We start from the raw sequence: 23406 nt of genomic DNA on the forward strand, positions 1-23406 counted from the left end.
TGATGTATGTATGGATTGTGATAAGAGTTGTATGAGCCCCTAATAAAATGATTTAAAAAAAAGAAATTAGGAGAAACCATACCAAGTTATGATCATCTACCAGCATATTTAACAGGAAGTTATACCAATTGTCTTTGAGATTCTCTCTTCCCCTGACTTCTGAATACTCCTTTTTCTTTTTGATATTAACTTTGATTTTTCTTTCCCACTCAGGGTTTTGGGCGTCTCTCACTTGATCTCGTTGGAACTCTGCCTTAGTCATCTTTTCTTCTCGATAGCTACTCTACCTTGCAGTATTTCTGTGGACTCATTTCTCTGGACTCATAACTCGATTACTCTTTTACTTCTCTCGTGAATTTCAGACCTATCTATCCTACTGGCTAACCAATGTTTCCTCTACACATCTCTTAAAAACCAAGGCTCTGTGAGTCCAAGAATACATTTCTCTTCTGCCGCCCCACCCTCACCCACAGCCTACCCCTCCCGGGTCCGCTCTTAATGGACAACAGCGTTTCCCACTCAACAAGCTCAAAGCCCAGGAATCATTCTGGATTCCCCCGCACACCCGCTCTCTTCACTGCTTGAGCACCAAGTTCTGCAGAGTCTCTCTTTGGAGTATCTCTTGTTGCCACCTTCTTTTAATCTTCACGCCTCTACTGTCTCAGGTTGCCTTCATTGTACAATAATCCTGACACATGAATAAGTGCCAAATAAATGTTTATTTATGTAAAGGCATATGTCACATGGAACTGTGGGTTGTTCCAAACCTCAAGGTTTGTTTGACACATGCATGGGTGTCACTGTAATTTAAATTCCTGCAGCTGGGATTTGGGGGCTAAAGTTTATATTTCTCCCTGGTAATGATCATCAGAATAGCTTTTGTTCATTTTTCAGTTATATGAATTATTGTTAGTCTGTCATCAATCATGTTTATTTTACTTCCCAACTTTATGTCATTTCCACATCTTGTAATTTTCCCATCTATTTCTTTATTCCAGGTACCAATATAAATGTTGGTTGGGAACGAGCCAAGCACGCTCTCACAACAGGCCCAGGAGATTTTCCTTCCGGCGGACACTGTCGAATTGTTCACTCCTACACACCTTTGTAGAACTTCACCTTCATCCAGGACAAACTTCTCTAACTTGTCCACAGGAACACCATGAACAATTTCCTTAAACATCCTACTTAAATCAGTATAAACTGTGCTTATGGTATTTTCTTATCTACACTTCCAGTGTAATATGTAAATTATTTTGGGAACCACTTGCTGAACTGAAGTCCATACAAATTTGACTCCTTTCATAAAATATGATCATTAAATTGTGAAAGCAATTTATGAATTACAGAATGTTTCCAAAACAAAGGGGGGGGGTCATAATTCTGTAATCATTTTACAACCATTATTATTATAGTGTGTTTTGTTCAAGTTCCTTTGGGTTCTTCTAAGAAGCAGTTTTCAAAACATGTTTATGATAATTAGGGTAGTTACAAATTTTTAGTCCTTTTGGAAAAACTCTATCCCTTTTCCTATGTTGCCTCAGTTTGCACTTTTGAAACATTTCATTCTATAGCCAAGTCAGGTTTTAAACACACACACATAGCAGTGCATCTGGCCTGCATTTAAGTTTTTCAATTATAAATGTGACACAGATTTTATGTATGGGGAGACCCCAAGTTAAGATTGAGATCCATTACTGTGCATTTAAGAAGTTGTAGGTAAGTTGTAACAGGCGCATGTAGTTCTTATTGAGCCTTCCTCTAGTGTAAGAAAAGGCTCACAGCTTTTTCCAATGTTTAAAAATCTACACATGCAGCAAGGTAATTGTAATGAAGAATTTGATGAGGATGGAGGTTGGTTCATGCATTTCAAAGTGAGGGAAAATTCACGTAATATTAATGGGAAGGGTAAAGTTTCCTGTAAATTGGATGTTCCTAATTTGTGGATGCCTATATTTAAATTTTTCTTTATTTTATACTTTGAGTGATTCCAATAAATTGCACATTTTGCAGCTGCATTATGCCCATGTTAGTCTGATAGGCGGAGCAATGCAGCAGTCATAAATTGCCACACACACAAACACACCTGCAATCTCAATTATTTAGCAACAACCCAAATCCCCCTTTAGATTTCAATGGCTTACACAGGAAAGCTTATTTCTCACTCAAGCCAGTTCTGCTGTGGGTCTTGGCAGCTCCAGTACAGCCTCCTTCAAAGGAGTGACTTGGAATTCAAGCTGGTTCTAACTTGAGCTCCATCATCTACCGTTATTAACAATTGGCTCACAAAGGAACGGACTGAACGTTGTATGGAACATACGGTGTTTGCTGGCTCGGCTTGTCACTTCCATCCACAATCCATTTGTCGGAACTAGTCATGTGCCTTCACCTCATTGCAATGGATGCTGGGAAGGGTGATCTCCATGTGCCCAGTCTGGAAGGAATCCCACTTTCAGATTGTGACTATCAGTGATGTCTACCCGTGAGATGGTTTTGTGCTTTCATTTGAACAAAGATGAAATGACTATTTCCAGAATTTCCTTCCTCCTTTAGTTACAAGTTAGACGAGGGAGAGTTTCATGAGATTTGGGAGAAGGGCGTGAAGCAGCATGCATTTAGCTCAGGTGTGGTAGGTGTCACTGCATCTCACACTTGATTTTCTGGCCCATAGCTCTTCAACTCCACCAGATCTTCTTCAGTTTCTCTGAATCCTGGGTCCGTTGTCTATACAACTCCCCAATGAAGGATGCCCGCTTCTTTGCTTAGAGGTCACCTACACTGGGGAGCTTGGAGAGGATACATACGGGACAGATACACATTTCAGTTCTGTTTGCTCTTCCCCTCACCTGCTTCGAGGCCTGCTTTCTTCCTGACTGCCAGTTTAGTTAGGGTCAGGTCCATGACCAGGTGCAGCAGCCTCAACTTTCTGCAGAGTTCTCCTCCAGCTCATCTACAATTGCTGAACATCTTGTTCCCCCACACCCCACAAAGCCTTCTCCTTATTACTCGTAGTGGCCTGCTTCCTAGTCAAATCAGAATTGTTAGTCATATATTCACTTTAAAACATAAAGTAGGGTTCAACTTTACGCTATGCTGTTCACATATTTCTTATTTGAATATTCTGCCAAAACCAGGCTTATAATTTTTTTGACTCATGTTGAAAGAGAAAACTAGTTGTGGCATACAAAAAGGAAGATGCAATTATTTAAGGTGAAGCCGATCGAAAAAACAAAACAAAACCCCATAGGACAGTCTTAGAATAGGAAACAGTTCAGGAAAAATCTTTTTTCCTATGCGAACAGGTTTGGGAGGATGTGCTAAGGTGAGCTGATGCGGAAACAGACATTTGCATCTAGGATCAGGCCAACTCTACCTGAAGCTCCTTTTACGGGAAGGACCAGAGTTTAAAGAGAGCAGGATAGACCAGGGGAAACCATATTCAAAGTGTAGCACCAGACTTTTCTGTTATATTGAGCCCATCTGCATTGGAGCCGACAACTCATGCTTGTCCCTCTGCGTTTTCTACCTGCATAAAGTTGGCGCCTTTGTTTCTCTGCTCGACATGCAGATGTGCAGATTTCTCACCGGAGGACGTGCTCCGAGAGCAGGCTTCCTAAGATTCCGGCCAAAGAACTGCCTTCCACATCCGTACTACTTACCACTTCCTTTAGCACCAATGACTCCCACTGGAAGAGGAACGTGGTTGTGCTGTATCTCCCACCTCCAAACGTTTCCCCAATTTACAAATGCCGAACAAAACAATTCTTGCCACACCGCTTCAAGGAACTGTGGCACACTGGAAAACACCCCTCTGAGTAGAGAAGTCTATTCATAGAGAGCATGTGATTTTGTTAAATCTCAGTTGACTTCAGCTGCCAATGTGATCAGTTTTCTTCTGAGGGAAACCACCTTTTGGAGCGGTGAATGTTTAGAATCAGGAAATACAAGCCAAGCCGAGGGTCCGTGTCCACAGAGTCCATGGTGGGCACCAGCCGAGCTGCTGCAGCTGTCTCCAGAGCTGTGGACAGACGGAGGGTTTGGCCGCCCCTTGACCAACCCTGGGTACAACAATGCATCAGGATTTACTCCGCAGGATTGTTCAAGTCACCAGAATGGTGTTCCACAAAACTTGCATGTAAAATTGTCAACAAGAAACACAGTAAGAAATGAATAAGGAAGCTAAATATCACATGCAAACTAGTATGCAAATCCAACTTTATTGATATTATGTATAAATTAGAACTAATCTGGTCTTGACATACAGTATTAAAATCAACTTCTTTGAGGTCAATATATTAATCTTCTACTCCAGGAAAAAGCAAGTCTACTGGTTATACGAGAAGTACTGGTATGATGATTTCATAAATTATTCAAGTCTGTGTAAACACTCCAGTTAAGAGATGATAGATACCTGGATTTACTTTCTGATTTCTCAATTTACACATGCACTGTAGCTCTGTTGCTTGATTTGTGTGTGTGTGTGTGTGTGTGTGTTCTTTTTCTTTTCCTACCTGATGGGATAGGTTTATCAATAGTTACTTAAGACAGCAATTGAGTGGTTAAATGACCTCATTTGGCCCCAGGCATGTTCTAAAAATTGAAAATAGTTGTCAGCATTTGAAAATAGGTAGCTCCCTTGCATCCTCTCCACTCCACACCCATGGTGGTGCCCCTTGCAGTTCCACACGGCATTTTGGTTGCTTGTCTGGTCTCTGTAAGCACATGTTTGCTGACATTTTAAACATTTCAGATGTTTAAAATCTTTCCACTGTATCATGGCTTAATAGCATGCTGGCACTGGATTTGTGGGTCAGACTATGGTGGTCTATCATTCTATACAGCTTGAACAGAAATGATAGGCAATCAGTCATTTTATAGTCAGTCGCTCCTTCATAAGGATGATCCCCGACTACACAGTGGTTAAAGCTAACCAGAAGTTCAGTGGTTCTAACCCATCTCCTTCTCCAAGGAAGAAAGATGTGACAACCTTCTTAGGAAATCCTATGAGGAGTCCTACTTTGTCCTATAGGATTGCTATGGATCAGAATGCACATGGTGACCTTGGGCCTGGTTTGGTTTTCTTTCAAGAGGCCTTATTTTTGGGCTGCTTTAAGGCTCATCTCTTACCTGGAAACTGTTACATCATGATGCCTTTGTGCAGTATTTCCTTAAGTCCAAGTCTACTGATTCCCTGGAGAGGATGTAAACTTTTTAATATTGTCTGAAATGTGTCCTTCTTTTCCCTAATAGTACTATACTAGGAATCAGAAGTCCCATTCTTTACTTTCCCTCAAGGGCTCCTGAGTCTCTCTCTGCCGTTTCCATCTGAGATGGTGAGGTGAGGGGTAGCTCATACTGCGGTTCATACTCTTTCCTATAAAATGACTGTAAAATAAAAGAGCTGCCAAAACATTGCGCTGGGAGCTGAGAATATAGGAATAGCCACACAATTAGTTTTGACTTGAATGAAATTTAAAAAAATATATATAAACTTTTCTTGATGGGTAGAAAATATGATAAAAATGTTACACTTGTATAATTTCTTTAAGAATATTAAGATCTTACATGATACAATTTTCTCACCTAAAATGTGTTTTAAATTATGTTTTAATGTAGCATACTAGCACTTAAACTGTTGAGTGCCATGATGGAGCATACAATAAATAAAACAAAACCCCCTTGAAATGAACTATATTAGCAGAAACTAATACTTGTGAACCAATGTGAATTTTAATAGCTAAATTTAAACATTTTTCTTAACACTAAAAAATCAAAGTTTATTGTACTTATTTTAATACTAATTGATAATTGCCTAGGTCCAGTTGTGTGTGTGTGTGTGTGTATCATTTTATAGGCAATGTCAAATGTCCCCACTATTACCTTCTACACCAGGAATTTAATGACCTAGAAGGTGTCCTTTTTTTTGCTTGCTTGTTTGTTTTGCTTTAAAATCTCTAAGAATTTAGGTAGGGAAAGAAAAGAGGCATTAAAAGGACAGCTGATAATCAAATTTTGATCAGTTATAGTCTTGTTAGCTGTAGACCCTTCTGGATACTTCTTTTTTTTTTTATAACCGCCCCCCCTCTGGATACTTCTATAGGAGGAAAAAAATGCTGTAGAACTGTGAACTCTCCCTACAACTCTCATGAGATCAGACAAGATTAGCTAATTTATCATATGAGAAGCAGGTTGTTCACAACTGTACAATTAATTTATTCTCTTGACTTTTAGCTTGGGTATCAGAAACCCTTTATTTTATGCAGAAATATAGATAGGTTCCCGTCCTGGAAGCTGCCAGTATTGACCATTTTCCATTATCTCTTCATTCATTTCTCCATGAACCTTTTGAAGTCCTCTCATATACCCTTTACCTAATTCTGTGAATAATAATGAGTCTTTTTTTAGAAGATGTTTGTACTACGTTGATTTGGGTGAGGCCATTAAAAAAAAAAGATGTGCTACATCCTAAAGTTTTATTTGAATAGGTTCAACATTGTTAGCTAAATGCAGAAATGTCTCAATTTAATATCTTTGGACCATGGATGTCATGGTCTCCCAGAGATTGGTCAGGAAACACATTATGATCCCAGCAGAGTCACAAACTCTTAGCATGAGGTGGTACCGGGCTATCAGTGGATTCACTCTGAAAGTCCCGGCAGCTCTGGGACTCATTTGCCAACAATTTAATAAAATGCAGAAGTAGAACTGGTCCAGGTTTTACATTCTTTGAGATTTCTAGGAACTAACAGCTTAAATCATATTAGACAAACACTGAGCTGTGAGACAAGGGGGGACCTCCATCCTTGGTGGCAATCAGGGAAAGGTGAGAGACTATGGAGACGGCTTGGCCTTCTTGTGGGGCAGGAGCCAGAAAGCCAATTGGCAAAGGACCTTTGAAAGGCTAGTGTCCCAGGCCACGATCCCCGCCACACAGCCGCTCTCCTGACCATCTGCATTATCCTTAAGCTTTATTCCCCACACCAATGTATAGTTTCCAAGAATAACTTGCGCATGGAAGGTTTGCTGCCTTTCTTCACAGAGCTTCGCTGCATAATTCCACATCAAAACAAATTGAGGGGAGAGATTCTTATCTTTCCACATTTCCCAAGCCCCTGCAGATACACTGGAAGATATGCAATTGAAATACTGCATCACTCTGAGGGCTCAGAACATTGCTTGCGTTATTTTTCTCTAACTGCAGGAGTAGGAGACATAAACATGCTCACGTCCTTAAAGTGGACACTCATGAATCAAAAAGCCTTGAGTCCGTGTTTCTGAACGTCAATGACACTGCTGCACTGTATTTTGGATCGACCCTGTCACTGCTAAAGCTTTTTTTAAAAATGAATCTCAGTGTATTTCAAGAGCATACACACATGTCCTGAAGTCATTCGTCCTTGGGACTTTTGTCAGTGCTTCCTTGGCCTCTTCTTAGGCTGCACATGACTTAAAGCAGGCCTTCCACAAGTCATGTGAAAGATCTCCCTAGGGCTTCCTGATGGCAGGGCACCTCTGCGCCACAGAGAAAGCAGGCACTGGCTGTGTGCTGGCACTGACGGGCCTAAGCCCCAAAGCACCAAGTTCCCAGCTCTCGGAACCCGTCTGGGTTTCAGGTGATCAATAAGGAAATTGTGGGTGCCGCAGTGTGGGCGTATGACCGGTTTCCTTTTCAACCTTGACTTTCATATATACAATCATTTTTCTGAGGACAATGTAGCCACCGAACTATGGCTTTCCAGAGCACTGACCTATATGTGGCAATAAAAGGAAAAAACAAAATCCCAGCCAACCACCACAGAGGCAGCTGCTAACATTTAAGACACACCGACTCTCATCAGTTTAGCAAAAGTTAGTTTATACCTGCCCGGCATCTCCTTCCCCAGCCCCGCTCCCCCCTGCCCCCCCCCCCTCCACTGGAGCAAGTTCCTGCACATTGCAGTAAGAAGACGCCTTGTGTGCTTTCTCGCTCGCTGCACTGGAGGCTTGGTCTTCTCAACCATGAAAGCACAGCTAGAAATTGTTCTCCGAGCTAAACCACTTAACATCTTGGCACTTGGTTGTTTTTAACTTGTCAACAATAGGCACTGTTCACTCCCCTCCATCTCAGTTCTTTATTCAGGAATCAGGCAAGGCACTGATGAAAGGCTAGTCACGGCTTCACCCCATGGTATCAGTGTGGTGGCATGTGATGATTCACATGGGCTGTGTTGGATCCCAGAAAGCCCAGTCTCTGCTTATTCTTCCTTTGTTCTGTCATCTGGGGGCAGGGGCGGGGGGAGGGGAGGGGGGGAAGAGAGAGAGAGAGAGAGTATGTTGAGACGATCTGTTCTCTCTTATCCAGTGCTGGGGAGCCCCCTCCATTTGGGGTTCATGTTGCTCAACCTCCTGAAGTCCGTCTGGTATCATATTGAATGCAGTCATTTGTTGTGTGTGTTTTAAAAGGGAAAACATTTTTAAAGTAAATTTCCATAAACAGAGAGAAAGGGTAGTCCTCTTTGTGGTTAGGAAACAGGGGACCCTGAGCCTTTTCAAGCACAGCTTGCTTGTCCCAGAATCATCCCGGTCATCCCAGTCATTTTGATGGTGACCACAGTGTGGACAATATTTTTAACAGCACCAATGCCGCTGTATTATCGAGGTGATGGTTATAGCTCTGAAGTGATGGTTATGAATGGTGATTGACCTTTCTAGTGAGTTTTGCAAATGCTACGATGCCAGATGATATGATTGGCTATCAAAAGGCACAAAAGGGCCCTTGTATTTCGGCACTTGGTCCTTCCTCTCCCCCTTCTGGGGAAGGAGAGATGCGTCACACAGGTGGGATGAAGGAGCCGCAGAATCCCCTGCCTGCTGACACGTGGGCACAGCAGCACGCTGTGGGGTAGAGTTGCTTTGTTTCATCCATGGTGTGTGACCTGGAAGACGACCCTCAGGGGATAACTCTTTCTTACCCGAGTCCCTGGGCCTCCACTTACCCAGGTGGTGAAAATCCCGCCCCACCCAGCTCGGCTCCCCAGTGGCTGACCTGCTCCTTCAGCTCCGCCAGCTGCCCCGACAGCTGTTTGACCAGGTTCATGGTCGATTCCAACTTCTCTTGCAGGTTCCGAATCTCATTTTGCTCACTGTCACCTTCATTGCTAACGAGAGACATGGCTCGCATCCGAGGAAACCAGTCCAGATTCTTCTCCTACGAGCAAATATTCAGGAACAAGGGAGTCAGTGTGGAAGGCGGCCTGAGCTCCCATACAGAATGGTTACAGCTTTTTAAACCAAGCATGATCATTTGAATCACAGCCTCTTACACTGAACTCAAAAGGTAGACTCTCTCTGGCCTGGCATGGGAAGAGCATTGGGGCGGAATGCTGGGGTAGAGACTGGTCTTTATGGGCTAGGAAAAGATCTCAACTCTTGGCTCCAACTCCTTAGGGGCTCGCAGGGAGGTCCTGGATGAAGCACACGGAGCTGTGCCACGAGCCCTGTGGGCATCCAGCGAGTCTTGCTGAATGGTGATGTAGGTCTGGAGGTGGCGAGAGCACATCCAAGAGTGGGTGGCTACAGCACTGGCATGAGCTGTTTCTCCTCCACCCCTGGCACAGAAGAGAGAGAGGGGTGGTAGAAGAGAAGGGTGGTAAAAGAAATGTTTCAGTTCTAGCCACCCACACTGGTTCAACTCCCACTTCCCCAAATACAGGCTCCCTAGCAGCTTGGTCGCTGAGCTCTGCTCAGGAAAGAGGGAAGTGGGAGGGCATGGCCCCAGTTTACTCGGTCTTCTCCCTTTGGAAACACTGTATTACAGCGGGGGTGAGGATTCAGAGTGAGACTTCCCCCGAGGGCAGGAGCTGGTACCACTTCTGTTTTTTCTAGGAGTGGGTGGTGTAGGGGTGTGTGTCTGTGTCTGTGCACATGTTTGTGAATGCATGCATGTGTGTATGTCTGAGTGTTTCCCCTCCATCACCATAGAAACACTTGGTTAGCCCAGATTCCCAGCTGCTGGAAAGCTCGGCTGGATCGCCTAACATCAGAGAAGCACTGAGTTTTACTTCTATTTGTTTTCTCAATCCTCAACAAAACTCTGTAAGCTAAATCCTATCATCTCCATTGTATGGATGAAGAAACAGAGTTCCCTCTCGCCCCACCCCTACACCCAGTTTAATTATCAAGGCCAGAAGCTAGCAAATGACAAAGCTGGGATGTGGCTGATGACCTGATTGTACTTTTGGTGTACAGAAGTTTGAGAAAATACATTTCTGCTCAGAGCGGACAACGCAGAGAGCCACAGGGCCGGCCTCACCATGAGACACGACGTCCCTTACTAAACCATAGCACTGCGGGGACAACACTGGAGACACAGTGCGGGAATAGTGCACAATCTGACCCCACCAACTGGGGTCAAACAATAAGGGCATGCAACAGAGCAGCAAGGGGAGAAAAGTGATGAAATCCCTGGGAAATACTAAAAATAGACTTGGGAGACAGAGTGTGGCACCCCATCAGACTTGACTGGAAAACACTCGTAAAGGCCAACAAACAGACCTTGAACTACTTATAGGCTTTTCCATTTTTGTCAGTGGCTTTCTTTTTGTTATTGTTATTTTGTTCTTGCTTCCTGCTGTTGTTGTTATTGTTTTGTTGGTTTTGACTTCCTTTATTGTTTTATTTGGCTTTGCCTGGTTTTTGCACTTATTAATGTATCTGCATGTCTATCTAGATAAGAGGTGGGATAAATAATTCGGAGATGAAAAGAACAAGACCAATGGTTCCTGGGGGATATGGGAGAAGGGGAGGTGGGAGAAAGCAAGGTGGGGGGAAAACCAACCCAGGGACAAGGGAACCACAAGTGAACTAAAATAAATGGAAAGAAAGAAGGGTGTGGGATGCCTAGTGGGGCTCAATCAAGGGCAATGTAGCAGTGAGGAATTACTAAACCTGAATGAAGGTCAAACATGATGGTGGGACAAGAGGAACGTGAAAGGAAGCAGTGGAAAGAACCAGAGGTCTAAATGCAGCCATGTACATATACAAATATATTTATATATAAAGAGAGGGCAATAGAACTATGTATTCATATCTATATATTAAGAATTAAGGTTGCAGATGGACATTGGGCCTCAATTCAAGTACTCCCTCAACACAAGAACATGGCATTCTGTGATGTTCACCTTCCCGACATGATGGTTGAAAACAAAATGGGTACATAAGCAAATGTGGTGAAGAAAGCTGATGGTGCCCGGCTATCAAAGGATATAGCATCTGGGGTCTTAAAGGCTTGAAGATCAACAAGTGGCCATCTAGCTGAGAAGCAACAAAGCTCACATGGAAGAAGTGATCATGAGGTGTGATCATGAGGTGTCGATGGGATCAGGTATCAGGCATCTAAGACCCAGAACAAAATCATACCCAATGGGAATGGGGGTGGGGCATGGAGTGGAGACCCAATGTCCATCTGTAGACAACTGGACATCCCCTCGCAGAAGGGTCACAAGGAAGAGATGAGCCAGTCAGGATGCAGTATAGCACCAATGAAACACACAATACTCCTCTAGTTCTTTAATGCTTCCTTCCCCCACTATCATGACCTCAATTCTACCTTAGAGATCAGATTAGACCAGCGCATGCACACTGCTACAGATAAGAGCCTGCAACACACAGAATCCAGGATAGATAAACCCTTCAGGGCCAACAATGAGAGTAGAGCTACCAGGAGGATTAGGGGAGGGTTGGGGGAGAAAGGGGTAATCAATTACAAGGATCAACATATAACCCCCTCCCTGGGGGATGAATAATGGAAAAATGGGTGAGGGGTGACAGAGGATATCAGATATGAAAATAATAATCTATAACTTATCAAGGGTTTGTAAAGGAGGGCGGGTGGGCGGGGGAGGTACGGGGAAGAATTGGGGAGCTGATATCAGGGGCACAAGTGGGAAGAGAATGCTTTGAAAATGATGATGGTGTCATATGTGCAAATGTGCTTGATACACTGGATGAATGTATGGATTGTGATAGATATAAGAGCTCCCAATAAAAGTAAGAAAAAAATACATTTCTGTTCTTTAAAGCCACTGATTTTCATATTTATGTTATAGACACCCCCCCCCAAACAAAACAAAAACAAAGTCAAGACCAATAAAACGCCCACTGACATTTTATCACGGTGATCCTATAGGACGGGCTAGAACAACTCCAGTGGTTTTCCAAGATTATAACTCTTTATGGGAGTAGAAAGCTTCATCTTTCTTTCTTGGAGCTGCTGGTGGTTTTGAACTGCTGATCTTGTTGGATAGCAGCCCAACCTGTAACCCACTAGGCCACTAGGGATCCTTGTACTAAAGCACTACTAGGAAATTAGGCCACTCCCATACTTGAATAGCAGTCAAAGGGTTAATATAGGATTAAGGATGAAAAATCAGTGAATCAGTTAGATCTGCACATGGAGCTGTAGCCAGTCAGTATTTCAAAGGAGAGCAGTAACTTACAAAGGGACGGCTGCAGTCATTCATTCGATCAGCCCCTCTATATCTATTGTCAGGTACTCAGGCACACAGTCTGATAAGACACGTGTCTGCTCTCAAGGAGTTTGTGGTGTAGGACCAACATCACTTGGTGTCAAGTAGATTCAACTCATGGTGACCCATGTGTGTCAGAATAGAGCTACACTCTTCAGGGGTTTCAATGCCTGAGTGTCGACACCTCAGAGAGCCAGGCCTTTCTTCAGAGGCACCTCTGGATGAATTAGAACCTCCGATCTTTTAATGTTTTTAAAGCGCTTCCTTCAGGTCTGTTTTCCATTCCCTTATCAACCCACACATGAATGTCCATCACCCGAGGCACAGTTTATTTTATTTTTTCCCAGGTATTTTATTAGGAGCTAATCCAGACAGCCTAGCATTCCATAGTTCGCTCATATCAAGTAGTGTTGTTCAATCATTACCACAATCAGTTTCAAAACATTTTCTTCCTTATTAAACTCCTTGATATCAGCTCCCCCTTACCAGCCCCCCTCATCTCCCCCACTGTACCCCCAGGAGCCCCTATTCTGATTGTCTCTATCGATTGACCTATCCTGGGTTTTATATCCCGAAAGACATAGAAAAACACATAACAGAGAGTCAGGGAGGCTACCCACAATGACGAAATACAGCAGAGACAAACCCCGATCTGAACGAAAAACAAACAAAACCTCCAAACAACACAAAAATCATTAAAAACCAGATCAAGTGCAGACTGTCTCAGAGGAAGATCAAGTGATAAGATTTTAATCATTCAAGTCAGATTTATCATTTTAATTTATTATAGTTGTCTCTCCAATACTTCTTTCTGATACCCAGGTTATTCCCATCTTTCCATTATGGTTAGAGGGAATTCACCAGAGGCTTATTCCCTGTGTGGATCCTGAAAATGTATCTTGGGCTTCTGCTGTCATCCACAGTCTTTTGCCCACCAGAATCTCATACCGTACACTCTGATACTCATCAACCACAGGCACAGTTTGGCTGACCTTCCTAGCTTTCCCACACTTTTGTCTGTCTTTCTCATCTGTCTGTCTACCTTACCTGCTGGTGAGTAGAAATCTTTGCAGATGTCCTTACAAAGCATGACCTCCCCCTGTACTGGGCCACCATTGCTGTCCCACCAATGAGCCCCCACTGGGCTTCCTCTGTCCATTCCTCACAGCACCTAGTTCAGATCTTCTCCTTTTGCATTTTTGGCCCCAACTGTGCTTATACATTTTTGTCTTTCTAGATGGAAATTCTTAAACTTAGGTGCACATAAAAATCACACACAGACACACCTCCTGAGAAGTTCGGATCTGATAAAGGGTCATGGTAACAAGCAGCCCCAGGAGATTCTGGGACCCACAGTGCACAGTCTCCTCTTTGAGGGGCCCCTGGCCATGGAGTCCTTGAGTGATGCAAAAAACTCGGCTGATGGCCAAAAGGTGGGAGGTTCAAGGCCAGCCAGAGCAGTTCAAGAGAAAAGCTTATCTAGTCCTGAAAAATCAGCCATTGAAACTCCATGGAAAATAAATAATTATAAATAAGTGAAAATTATAAATAAATAACAAATAAATAATTATAAATAAGTGAAAAGCAAAGTTTATTTACCCACTAAAATACTCAATGGGTATTCCTGACACTTAATTTTTTGATATACATAGTCAGTCTTGAACAAAAAGACCCTACCTTTGCCCTCATGGAGTTGACAGTCCAGTGGGAAAGAAAGTAATAAACAAATACACCACAAACCAATCATTTCAAATTGTATCCAGAAAATTGAAGTAGGAGCTACATGATGACAAGAATAGGGGAGAGGAGTTTAAATAATGCAGACAGGAAATGTTTCTGTGATAAGGTACCCCCAAATCCTCTGAAGCCAGTTCTACTAAATGACCCCAACTGGTACTCATCCTGCACCACAAACTCCCTGAGTGCCCACACCTGTGGGCGCCCCAATACCCAGACTGCCTGACTGAATACAATCAACGGCATGCTGCGAGTCGGGGTAAGTTGCTGCTTTCCTTCAGCAGCCTCCTGAACGGCAACTCGACCCCGGTCTGGAAACCACAAATAAAGAAGCGGAGGCTGCATGTGATTTAGCTGGGATTCCCAACCCAGAGCTGTCTGAATGGAGGGCTGTTGGCAGATTGGAGCTCTGTGGGCAGAAAGCAAAATATTTAAAGTTAAAATTCTCAAGGTGGATTGACTCTGGGAAATGGGAATTCCAGGGCACGACCATGGGTGTGAGCGTCTGAAGCAAAGGACCAGGGCCCTCCTGGGGCTCTAGTATCCTGAACATGGGTGGTTGGGGTGGGAGCATAGGGGAGACTGGCCCCTTCTCTCCATGGCTAACAGAGAAGCTAACAGGAATCTGGGGAGAGCCAAGAAGGCAGCACCCCATAAGGGGATGGTGGTTTATAACAGTAATTCCCAATGGTGCCGTTGGAACGGAAGGAGTTGGGTCTCTGAGATGAGAAGGTACAAGAGATGACAGTTCAGAAAGTTTCCCAAAGAAACAGGCCAATCATTGTCCAAATACTGAACGAGACTAGGGGTGAGTATTTATGACACGACCACCAGAGAATGCTATTAGCGCCCACTGAGTCAGGTGAGCCGATCGCATGGTCTCGCACTTTGGAGGAGATAAATGGAGCACTCTGTGGATCATCACCCCAGTTACTTGGGGCCTGGGCCTATCCCTTCCTTTATCTTTTCCTCATTTACCCCATTGTTTATCCATTCATGGAATGCTTCTAACTTGTGTTTACTATGAACCCAAACAAGAACCACCTTCGTACTCGAGGGATGGCGAAGGAGACTTCCAATGACCCATGACGAAAACAATGATAAATTCTGGTTAAGGGTTAGGATAGGAAAATCACGAGGTACTCTTGCTGTTTATTCTCTTAGTCCTTAAGAACTGTTCTCTCTCCTAAACTTCTTTTTGTTTCTTCTAATGTTTCTTTCTTTGGTTTCTTTTTCCTCTGTTACTTTTGTTGCTGTCTGCTTGCTTCTCAGATTTTTCTCTTCTACGTCATGGTTCAGACCCACCAGCTGTACTACTAGAGCAGTGGTTCTCAACCTTCCCAATGCTGCGACCCTTTGATACAGTTCCTCATGTGGTGCTGACCCCCCCCACCACCAAACCATAACATTATTTTTGTTGCTACTTCATAACTGTAATTGTGTGACTGCTATGAATCGGGTGACCCCTGTGAAAGGGTCATTGGACCTCCCAAAGGGGTCGCAACCCACAGGTTGAGAACCACTGTACTAGCAAAAGAAGAGGCTGACTGCTCACAGAAAGTACAAATCTGGAGTAGTTTGATGGAAATGGGTGTATTTATACCTTTGGTATCCCTTCCCATCATATCTCCATGGCCTACTATCTGAAATTAAATACTAGTTATAATGTTTTCCAGCAGTGCATAAGGTACTAAAGTCCTATTTCTAAATCATTAAGAGTTCTGAGTTGAATGGCTAATAGCTTTCCCTATAATGGAAAACAAAAGAAATCTGAACTTAAATTGTTTTTGTCCTCTTTTGTTGAATCAAAATCTTTAAAGCGTTTCCTCACTAAACATTGTTTTCTTCAAAGTTAGTGCAGAAATTGTATTATTCACCAAAGTTGACTCAAATACAGCAACATTTTTGGAACATATGTTGTACTCTTTTGTTTTTAATTGAAAACCACTGCAATCAAACAACCAGAAAGTTCCTTTTTTCTTCTCCAAGCACACCCACCCACCGAGCAGCTAAAAAACAAAACGACAGGTCAGCCCTCAGACCCCACCTACGGCACAGCCCCAGGGCAGAAACAGAGCCGGCATTGATTCACCAGATACACTTTCTCCACCATGCTGATCTGAACCATCCTTGCCACTGAGCAGGGCAGTTGAATGGGAGCTGTCACTTCTCAGTGTACTCATACATGCTGTGTACATCTTGTGATCGTGTATATCATTTTAGCTTCCCATGTTGGCTTGGGTTAGTCAATATTAAATCATTTCCTTATTTTACCAGGAATGAAAATATTTGACCACAGGGTAGTTTAAAGTCATGGGAATTGTAGATTCACTGTTACCCTCTAAGGTAATGATGTAGGATCCATCCGAGCTGCTTGGTAAATGGAAGTTCTGAGAGCCTCAGGGCTTCTCAGATGAACAAGTCATGTCTCGAAGGGTCTCCCCTTAGGGCACACAAAGCACATGAACCTCACGTCTCTCTCGCTGTCCCCAAATTACAATAACACTGTGGATGTCTGATGAGAAGAAGACCGAACCAAAAAGCCAAATCACAGCAACCCTATAGGACGGAGAAGTGCTGCCCCTGTGGGTTTCTGAGACTAACTCTTTATGGCAGCAGGAAGCCTCATCTTTTCCTGTGGAGTGCCTGGCGAGTTCGAACTTCTGGCCTCACAGTTAGCAGCACAAGGCATAGCCCACTGTGCCACCAGTGCACCTTGACTAGAAGGCAGAAATGTAAACATCCTTTAATCAGTCTTTTCCACAGTCAAATCAATTTTGATTCGTTTAATCTGGTAGTTAGTCAATAAAATGGGTAAGTTAACAATGTCAGTCAAAGTCCAGCTCTACTGTGTTACTAACTTGATTTTGAATTGTGGTACCCGTTCCTGGGAGAGAAGAAACATGCGTTAGTGTAATGAGCACTGATCTTAGAGTCAGGAGACCTGGGTTCTGGATTTAGTTTTGGGCAAGCTTTGCTATGCAAGGGAAAAGCAAAACCCTGACTCTCAGAATTCTCATTTCCTCGTTTGTACATTAGAATGTTTCCATGGGGGGGGGGTTACCAATTCTCGGTTATTACCCTGTGAGCTGCGAAAGCAAGGAAAGCTTTCAAACGCAATTTACTAAATGAGAGCCCAAGTTAACCATGTGAACAAATAGAAGCCGAGCATTTAGCCTAGAAGCAACTGTGAAGCCACATATTCCAGCACACTGTGACTGGCTAGCCTGAAAGCTAGAAGGTTTAGGTTTCTTGGAAGTCTTCCACTGTGGACTAGTTCTTCCACAACACGTGCTGGAATATAAGATTACAATCATTGCCTTCTGTGTTAGACAGGGTTCTCTAGAGAGATAAAACCAAATTTCTGATAATTAAATATATTTATTTATAAAGATAATTAGATATATAACAAGAAATGAACTGTTAAATCATATACAGATGAATATATAATTCAAGAAAGAAACAGTTAAATTTTAAAGCACTACAAATGGCTCAGTGCAACGAACTCCCGTGAGAGAGAGTTGTGAGAGACTAGCAGTCCTTCAAGTCTAGTCTGCTGCCAGATCTCCCTCTATTTATAGAGAGAGCGAGGCTATCTCAGCACAGCAGCCAATCACAAGGCAGATCACCAACTGTCAACTAACCACCAGTCCCAACTGCCAGTCCCCAGCTCCAGAGATGTCTTAAAGGGACCTCAACTTACAGTGACACAGTCCGCAGGCTAGGCATCCCACAGGTAGTGTAGCCTATAAATTGAGGCACAGAACAAGCTAGGCAGCCACACACTGGTCCGATGATCAAAGAGCAAGAGACAAGAAAGGCGAGGCTCACTGAGCCATTATCTCTCTGCCCTTCAGTTAATCCTACTTGTGTTTACCGGCCAGGCTGGCACAATAAACTATCTCACCTTCCATCAGAATGAGATTGAGAAGAAATGAAATTGATCTCAAGTCAACCACGGGTTGTTTGAACTCTGTTAGGTATACATTTAAACAGTCCTGTAGGTCATCTAAAAATGTAGTGAGCACCATATTTCTTACACCATAGTCGTAGATCCCATGTGTTGGCTGCCTGTCCAGTATCAGGCTCTTTAGACATGAGATGATCAATATTCATAATCATTCCTTGTGTAGAGGATAACACTGAGGCAGAAAGAGGCTCAGTAACTTGGCCATGGTCACATAGGTGGAGGAAGTGGCTGAGCCAGTATTGAATGTCTCCCCATGTGACTGTGAATCTTGGGCTCCTCTCAGTGCACAGGGTTGCTTCTCTGTGTGTGATGGAGATGCCATTGACTAGCATTCACACTTGCTAAAGAAAAGAGAGGCGATGTTGAAAAGATGCTTATTTTCTTTTTTAAAACTTGAACTCCCTTGAAGATTGATCACTTCTTCTCGGGTGTATCAAAGGTGCTTGCTTCTTCCCGGAAAATCAGAGACACACTATCTATGCAACGCATCACAGATTCATGGGCACGGGAGCTGATATAAAAGAGCCAATGCTGGACTTCCCCTGCAATTTTGCAGCGTGCTCTGAATTACAGCTAAAGAGAGCAATACACTGCATGCATCATATAGTGTTGCAGGATAGCAATAAACCAGTGACTGTACACGTTATCTACATTTCCAGACTTTATTGCTATGCTTTAGAAGATGTGTCCTGTTTTTCCCCCCTCAAAAATAAGACTGTTTCCTAAGGATTTTCTTAGCCACTATCCTCCTATTTATAGTGCATTTTCCATTCAAATATTCATCGAAAGCCCTCCTAGGCTGAAGTGCATGAACAGAATCCCACTGTCCCCAGAGTCACAGCCTGACCCCTTCATTCCGCTCTTTGCACTTTTGCTGGGATGAAGTCAGCAGAGCAACACCAGTACCTACACCCGCTTACTGGAGGATGCCCGAGGGGAGGACACCGCCCCACCTTCCTGGAACGTCAGTTCGAGGAACACAGCTTGGAGCAAGGATTCTGAAATCAAGGTAGTCATTTTGGTTACGGGTGTGAGGAGTGTCTCATGTACCCCACCTCCCTCTCTACCCAAGTTAATAAGGAATGGTGAGCAACAACAGTGGTGGTCTTGTGGATGGGTTAGGCAATTCTCTCAAAACATTTAAAGAGACACGCACAGCACTGGTGTCCGGCTCCAGCCTGGTGTGGCGTGCTCTACCTTGGCACAACAAGTACTCATTGCCACAGGCCATACAAAGCCTTGTTCCCACAGGGCTCAGGGGCAAGAAGGTTGGACAACAAAACCTACTCTTGCATTGCCCAAGTCAAGGACCAGAGATGAGAGAGAAAAGATCTGGATGAGTTCTTTGAAAAAGTTAAAATACTATTTCTGGGGATGAAGAGTAAATTTTTTTCTGCTTTAAGAAAATAATATGCTACAGGACTCGAAGATCCATTTTCTAGCCTTTGTTTATTAACCACAACTATATTTTCCCACTGCAATGGGCATGTTCTTGCAAGTCTGGTGCATTATCAAATTATCTAATTATTTTGTCAAGCAGTGTCACTGTCATATTTTATACACACACACACACACACACACACACAGATCCACATAATTGAGCAATGTCAAGTTCATATTAGGTGTAAGAGCATTTTAAACATATAAAGCACTATACAAATATCAAGTTTACTTATGCTACTAGTCAATATGCATCGAAGTTGGACAACCTAGAGCAGTGCATGGCACCTAACTTAGGCTCAGTGAGTAATAGCCTCTGAGTATCACTGTTATAAGGAGCCCTGTTGGCACAGTGATTACCAGTAAGTACTTGACTGCTAGCCTAAAGGTTGGCAGTTCAAACCTACCAACCAAGCTGCTCCATGGAAGAAAAACCTAATGATTTGCTCTGTAAAAGATCACAACAAAGAAAACCCATATGGGGCAGTTCTACTCTGTCACATGGGGCCACCATGAGTCAGCTGGAATCGACTTGCTGGCACCAAATAATAACAATCATGGCTCGAGAGCCCCAGGGTGGCGCTTGGCTACTAACTGAAATCTGGGGGTTTGAGTCCAACTCAGAAGTGCCTGGCGACCTCTGGAGAATTGACCCTAAAGATATAGCTCTAAACGGATAATATGAGGTGGAAATGAGTGGGAGTTCACTGGTAAAGTTACCGATCTCCACCTGGGTCTCTTTCTCCACAGCACAAGTCCAAGGTTTCGTGAGAATATGTCTGCTGGACCCCACAGGACAAAATAGCTGGCTTTCCAGGGACGTGGCCTATTAAATCTATCACTGCTCCCAAAGGCACAGAGAAAGAGAGGTCCAGCACCAGTGCTGGTGAGGGAGGCGATTGTTGAGATGAAGATTACTTAGCAGGGCTACTGATTTCAGCAGAACCACAGGTCTAGAGTCCAAGTTACATACCAAAAGGTGGGTTGATCCAACCAACCCCTTGATTCATATGCAGCAGGCTCTATGCTTCTGAGGAGGTGGAAGTTTAAAGTACCGAGGCTGGCTTCCTGTCCTTAGAAGCCAGAGTGAGTGTGGACACCCCAAAGAGGATAACAATAGTTCATTAAATATTTAGGTGGGGGAACCCTATGGTGGAAGAATGCTGGGTTCTGAAGTAACAGAGACTAACAAAACAGATCACTGCAGTCAATTCTGTCTCACAGTCACCCTATAGGACAAAAGATAACTGCCACATTAGGCTTTCAAGGCTGTAACCTTTATGGCAGCAGACGGACATGTCTCCTATAGAGCAGCTGGCAGGTTTGAACCGCCAACTTAGTGGTTAGCAGCTGATCACTTAATTACTGTGTCCCCAGGGCTCTTTTTAAAGAGTAAAAATGAAAAACCTCACTGCCATCAAGTTGATTCCAACTCAAAGCGACCCTACCAGCCCAGGGAAGAACTGTCCCTGTGGGTTTCTGAGACTGTACCTCTTTTTATCCCTCAGAGAAAGACATAAGTCAGTACAATGCAAGGAGTGACATGGACCCTCAGCTTGTGTGCCTGTGACAGCACATGTCCAGTCTTATTGTGGGACAAGAGCTTGACGTGTGAGCAGAGATCACAGACCCAGAGAACATATCTTGTGTCCCCTGCTGAGACCTCTGCCTTTCCTCTGTTCCTAGGAAATGGCCGTCTGTCCATGAACGAGAGAGCAGTGGCGACACACAGGAGTGAACTGGCCGGTCCTTTCCCTTTTGGTCCTAAGATCTCTCACCCTGATACAGTTAACTGGGGTCAGTGGGCCTCCATGTCTGTTATTGGTGGGGTCTTGGTCTCTTCCCAACTGACCAAGCATCCAGAGGCTGAACCACAGCAATGAGACAAAGTATTCCAGGACTGGTGAGGTCTAAGAGGGTCCAGGCCCCAAAGCCACTTTGAGATGCTGGAGGGCCAGTGATCTTGTTAGCAACTGGAGCAGAATTTTGATGTCACTACTAGAAACATGGAGGGCTAGGGCTCTGGGCTATGGTAGCACCAGTGATGTGAAGCTTTGGGGAGGCTAAGGAGGGTGGAGTATTGGATCCAACCTTGAGCAGAAACCCAGCTGGGGAACACTCAGAGAAGCGGGAGCAGAGTCCGCCACTCAAAGCAACTTTGAGGCATCACCAGCTGATTCCTGGAAGCTACAGCAGACATGGACGGGGATGAGATTAGAGCCCAATCAGTGAAAGATTTCTGGAATGCACGAGAAAGCCCTGATCACGTAGCAATGATAAAGCCTGTTTGTGAATCAGCTGTGAGTAATCAAGGAGCCAAATTGCTGTCTTTGTAGAAACCATACAAGAAAAAACCCTGAACAAAAAGGAGAAAGAAGGAAGAAAGGCGGCAGGCTCGAGGGTCGGGGACATGGACCAGTTTTAGAGAGTCTTACATACAACAGTGGATTTTATGCAGAGGGATGGTACCGGATACAAAAAGCAAAAGTAATATGGAACAGGCTGACTGCTGTATGGAGATTAACCATCGTAGAGATCCTGCTGCTTGGAGACCACTTCAGAGATCCAAGTTGGCATGAATGGTGGTTTGACGAGGGTGGTAGGAGTGGGGCACAGGGATATATAGTCGGGATATGATTGTATCCACAGAGCTAAAAATATTTGGTTAACACGATTAATGTTAACAACCAGACTAGATAATTTAGCCCCTAAAATGAATTATTGGGCCAGAACTCCACAGCCTTTCTCCCAGAGAAGAAAACTGGGTCACATCATCTGTGAGGGCCCTCTTCCCAATTCTCCACTGAGAAATGTTATGCTGGTAACTTGACATTATCCAAGGTAGTAGTATTTAAACTAGAGAAATATGAAAATATTACAAGGAGGGCCACTCCTCCACCCCTCCAGAACTCATTGCTTAACATTTGCCTGCCTACCATTGGAGAATGCCTTATGGAAGGAGCCTTAAGGCTAGCTTAATTTCAACCACTGGCACCCAAACACACACATCAGAAAACAAGGGCAGAGCCAGGATGACAATGGCAGACTCCTGGTACATCTAAAGTCTCTTGATGTTAGCACACTCTATCACCAGAACGTTCCATTTATTGGGTTAATGACTTCACAATCCTGCTGTTCTTTCAACTAGTCAGTACTTTCACAGCTCCTATGAGAGCTCATATACATCAAAACCGCCCTGTCCAAAAGACAAGCGAACAGGATACATGAAAAAGGGTCACTTAACTTCCAAATACTATTTAGAAAATGTTGAAAAGCCAATGGTGGCACCCAGCTCATGGTGGCCTAGAATAAGTGCAGATCTTGGAGTTTCTTGACTAGACTTGTGTAAGAAGTGCAGCCTGAATTTTACCCCAAAGCCTATCCAGGTATGTCCTGGACATGGTCCAGCTCATTTTCTGAGAGGAACCTTAACTGAGAGTCAAATTACATAAACAATTTGACTGTAATCATAAGCAAAAGTAATTTAGCTCAGTGCACATTTCAGTTCATCCACAGCTTTACAAAATTTCATAATTATAAATTCAGGAATTAACAATCTTTTTAACAATAAAAGGAAAGAACGCTCTTGCAAGTCCTATCTGATATTTGGACAGGACTCCCTTGCAGTTTCTCAAATATTATCATGATATCCAGCTCCATGGATATAGTTCATTAGGAGGAGAAAGAAGAATAATACTTTCAGGAAGGGTGTCAAGATGGTGTCCAGGTAGAATCACCTGTCCAGCGCTACTG

General features: G+C 43.6%; 1 protein-coding gene across 1 annotated transcript in view; it reads right to left on the reverse strand.

The window, feature by feature from the left end:
- Positions 1–8097: 8097 nt before the first annotated feature.
- The window catches only part of LOC123521502 (inositol 1,4,5-trisphosphate receptor type 2-like), a 183033-nt gene continuing 167724 nt past the window's right edge, over positions 8098–23406 (reverse strand). The window contains exons 19-20 of the mRNA XM_045288408.1: positions 9026–9187; positions 8098–8257 (exon numbers count right to left, since the gene is read on the reverse strand). Coding sequence (XP_045144343.1) covers positions 8171–8257; positions 9026–9187 — 249 coding nt within the window. The 3' untranslated portion in view covers positions 8098–8170. The remainder of the gene's footprint in view (positions 8258–9025; positions 9188–23406) is intronic.

Source organism: Echinops telfairi, unplaced genomic scaffold, assembly GCF_000313985.2.
Source record: "Echinops telfairi isolate 266 unplaced genomic scaffold, ASM31398v2 ScPeMD7_21;HRSCAF=78, whole genome shotgun sequence".
Lineage (NCBI taxonomy): Eukaryota > Metazoa > Chordata > Mammalia > Afrosoricida > Tenrecidae > Echinops > Echinops telfairi.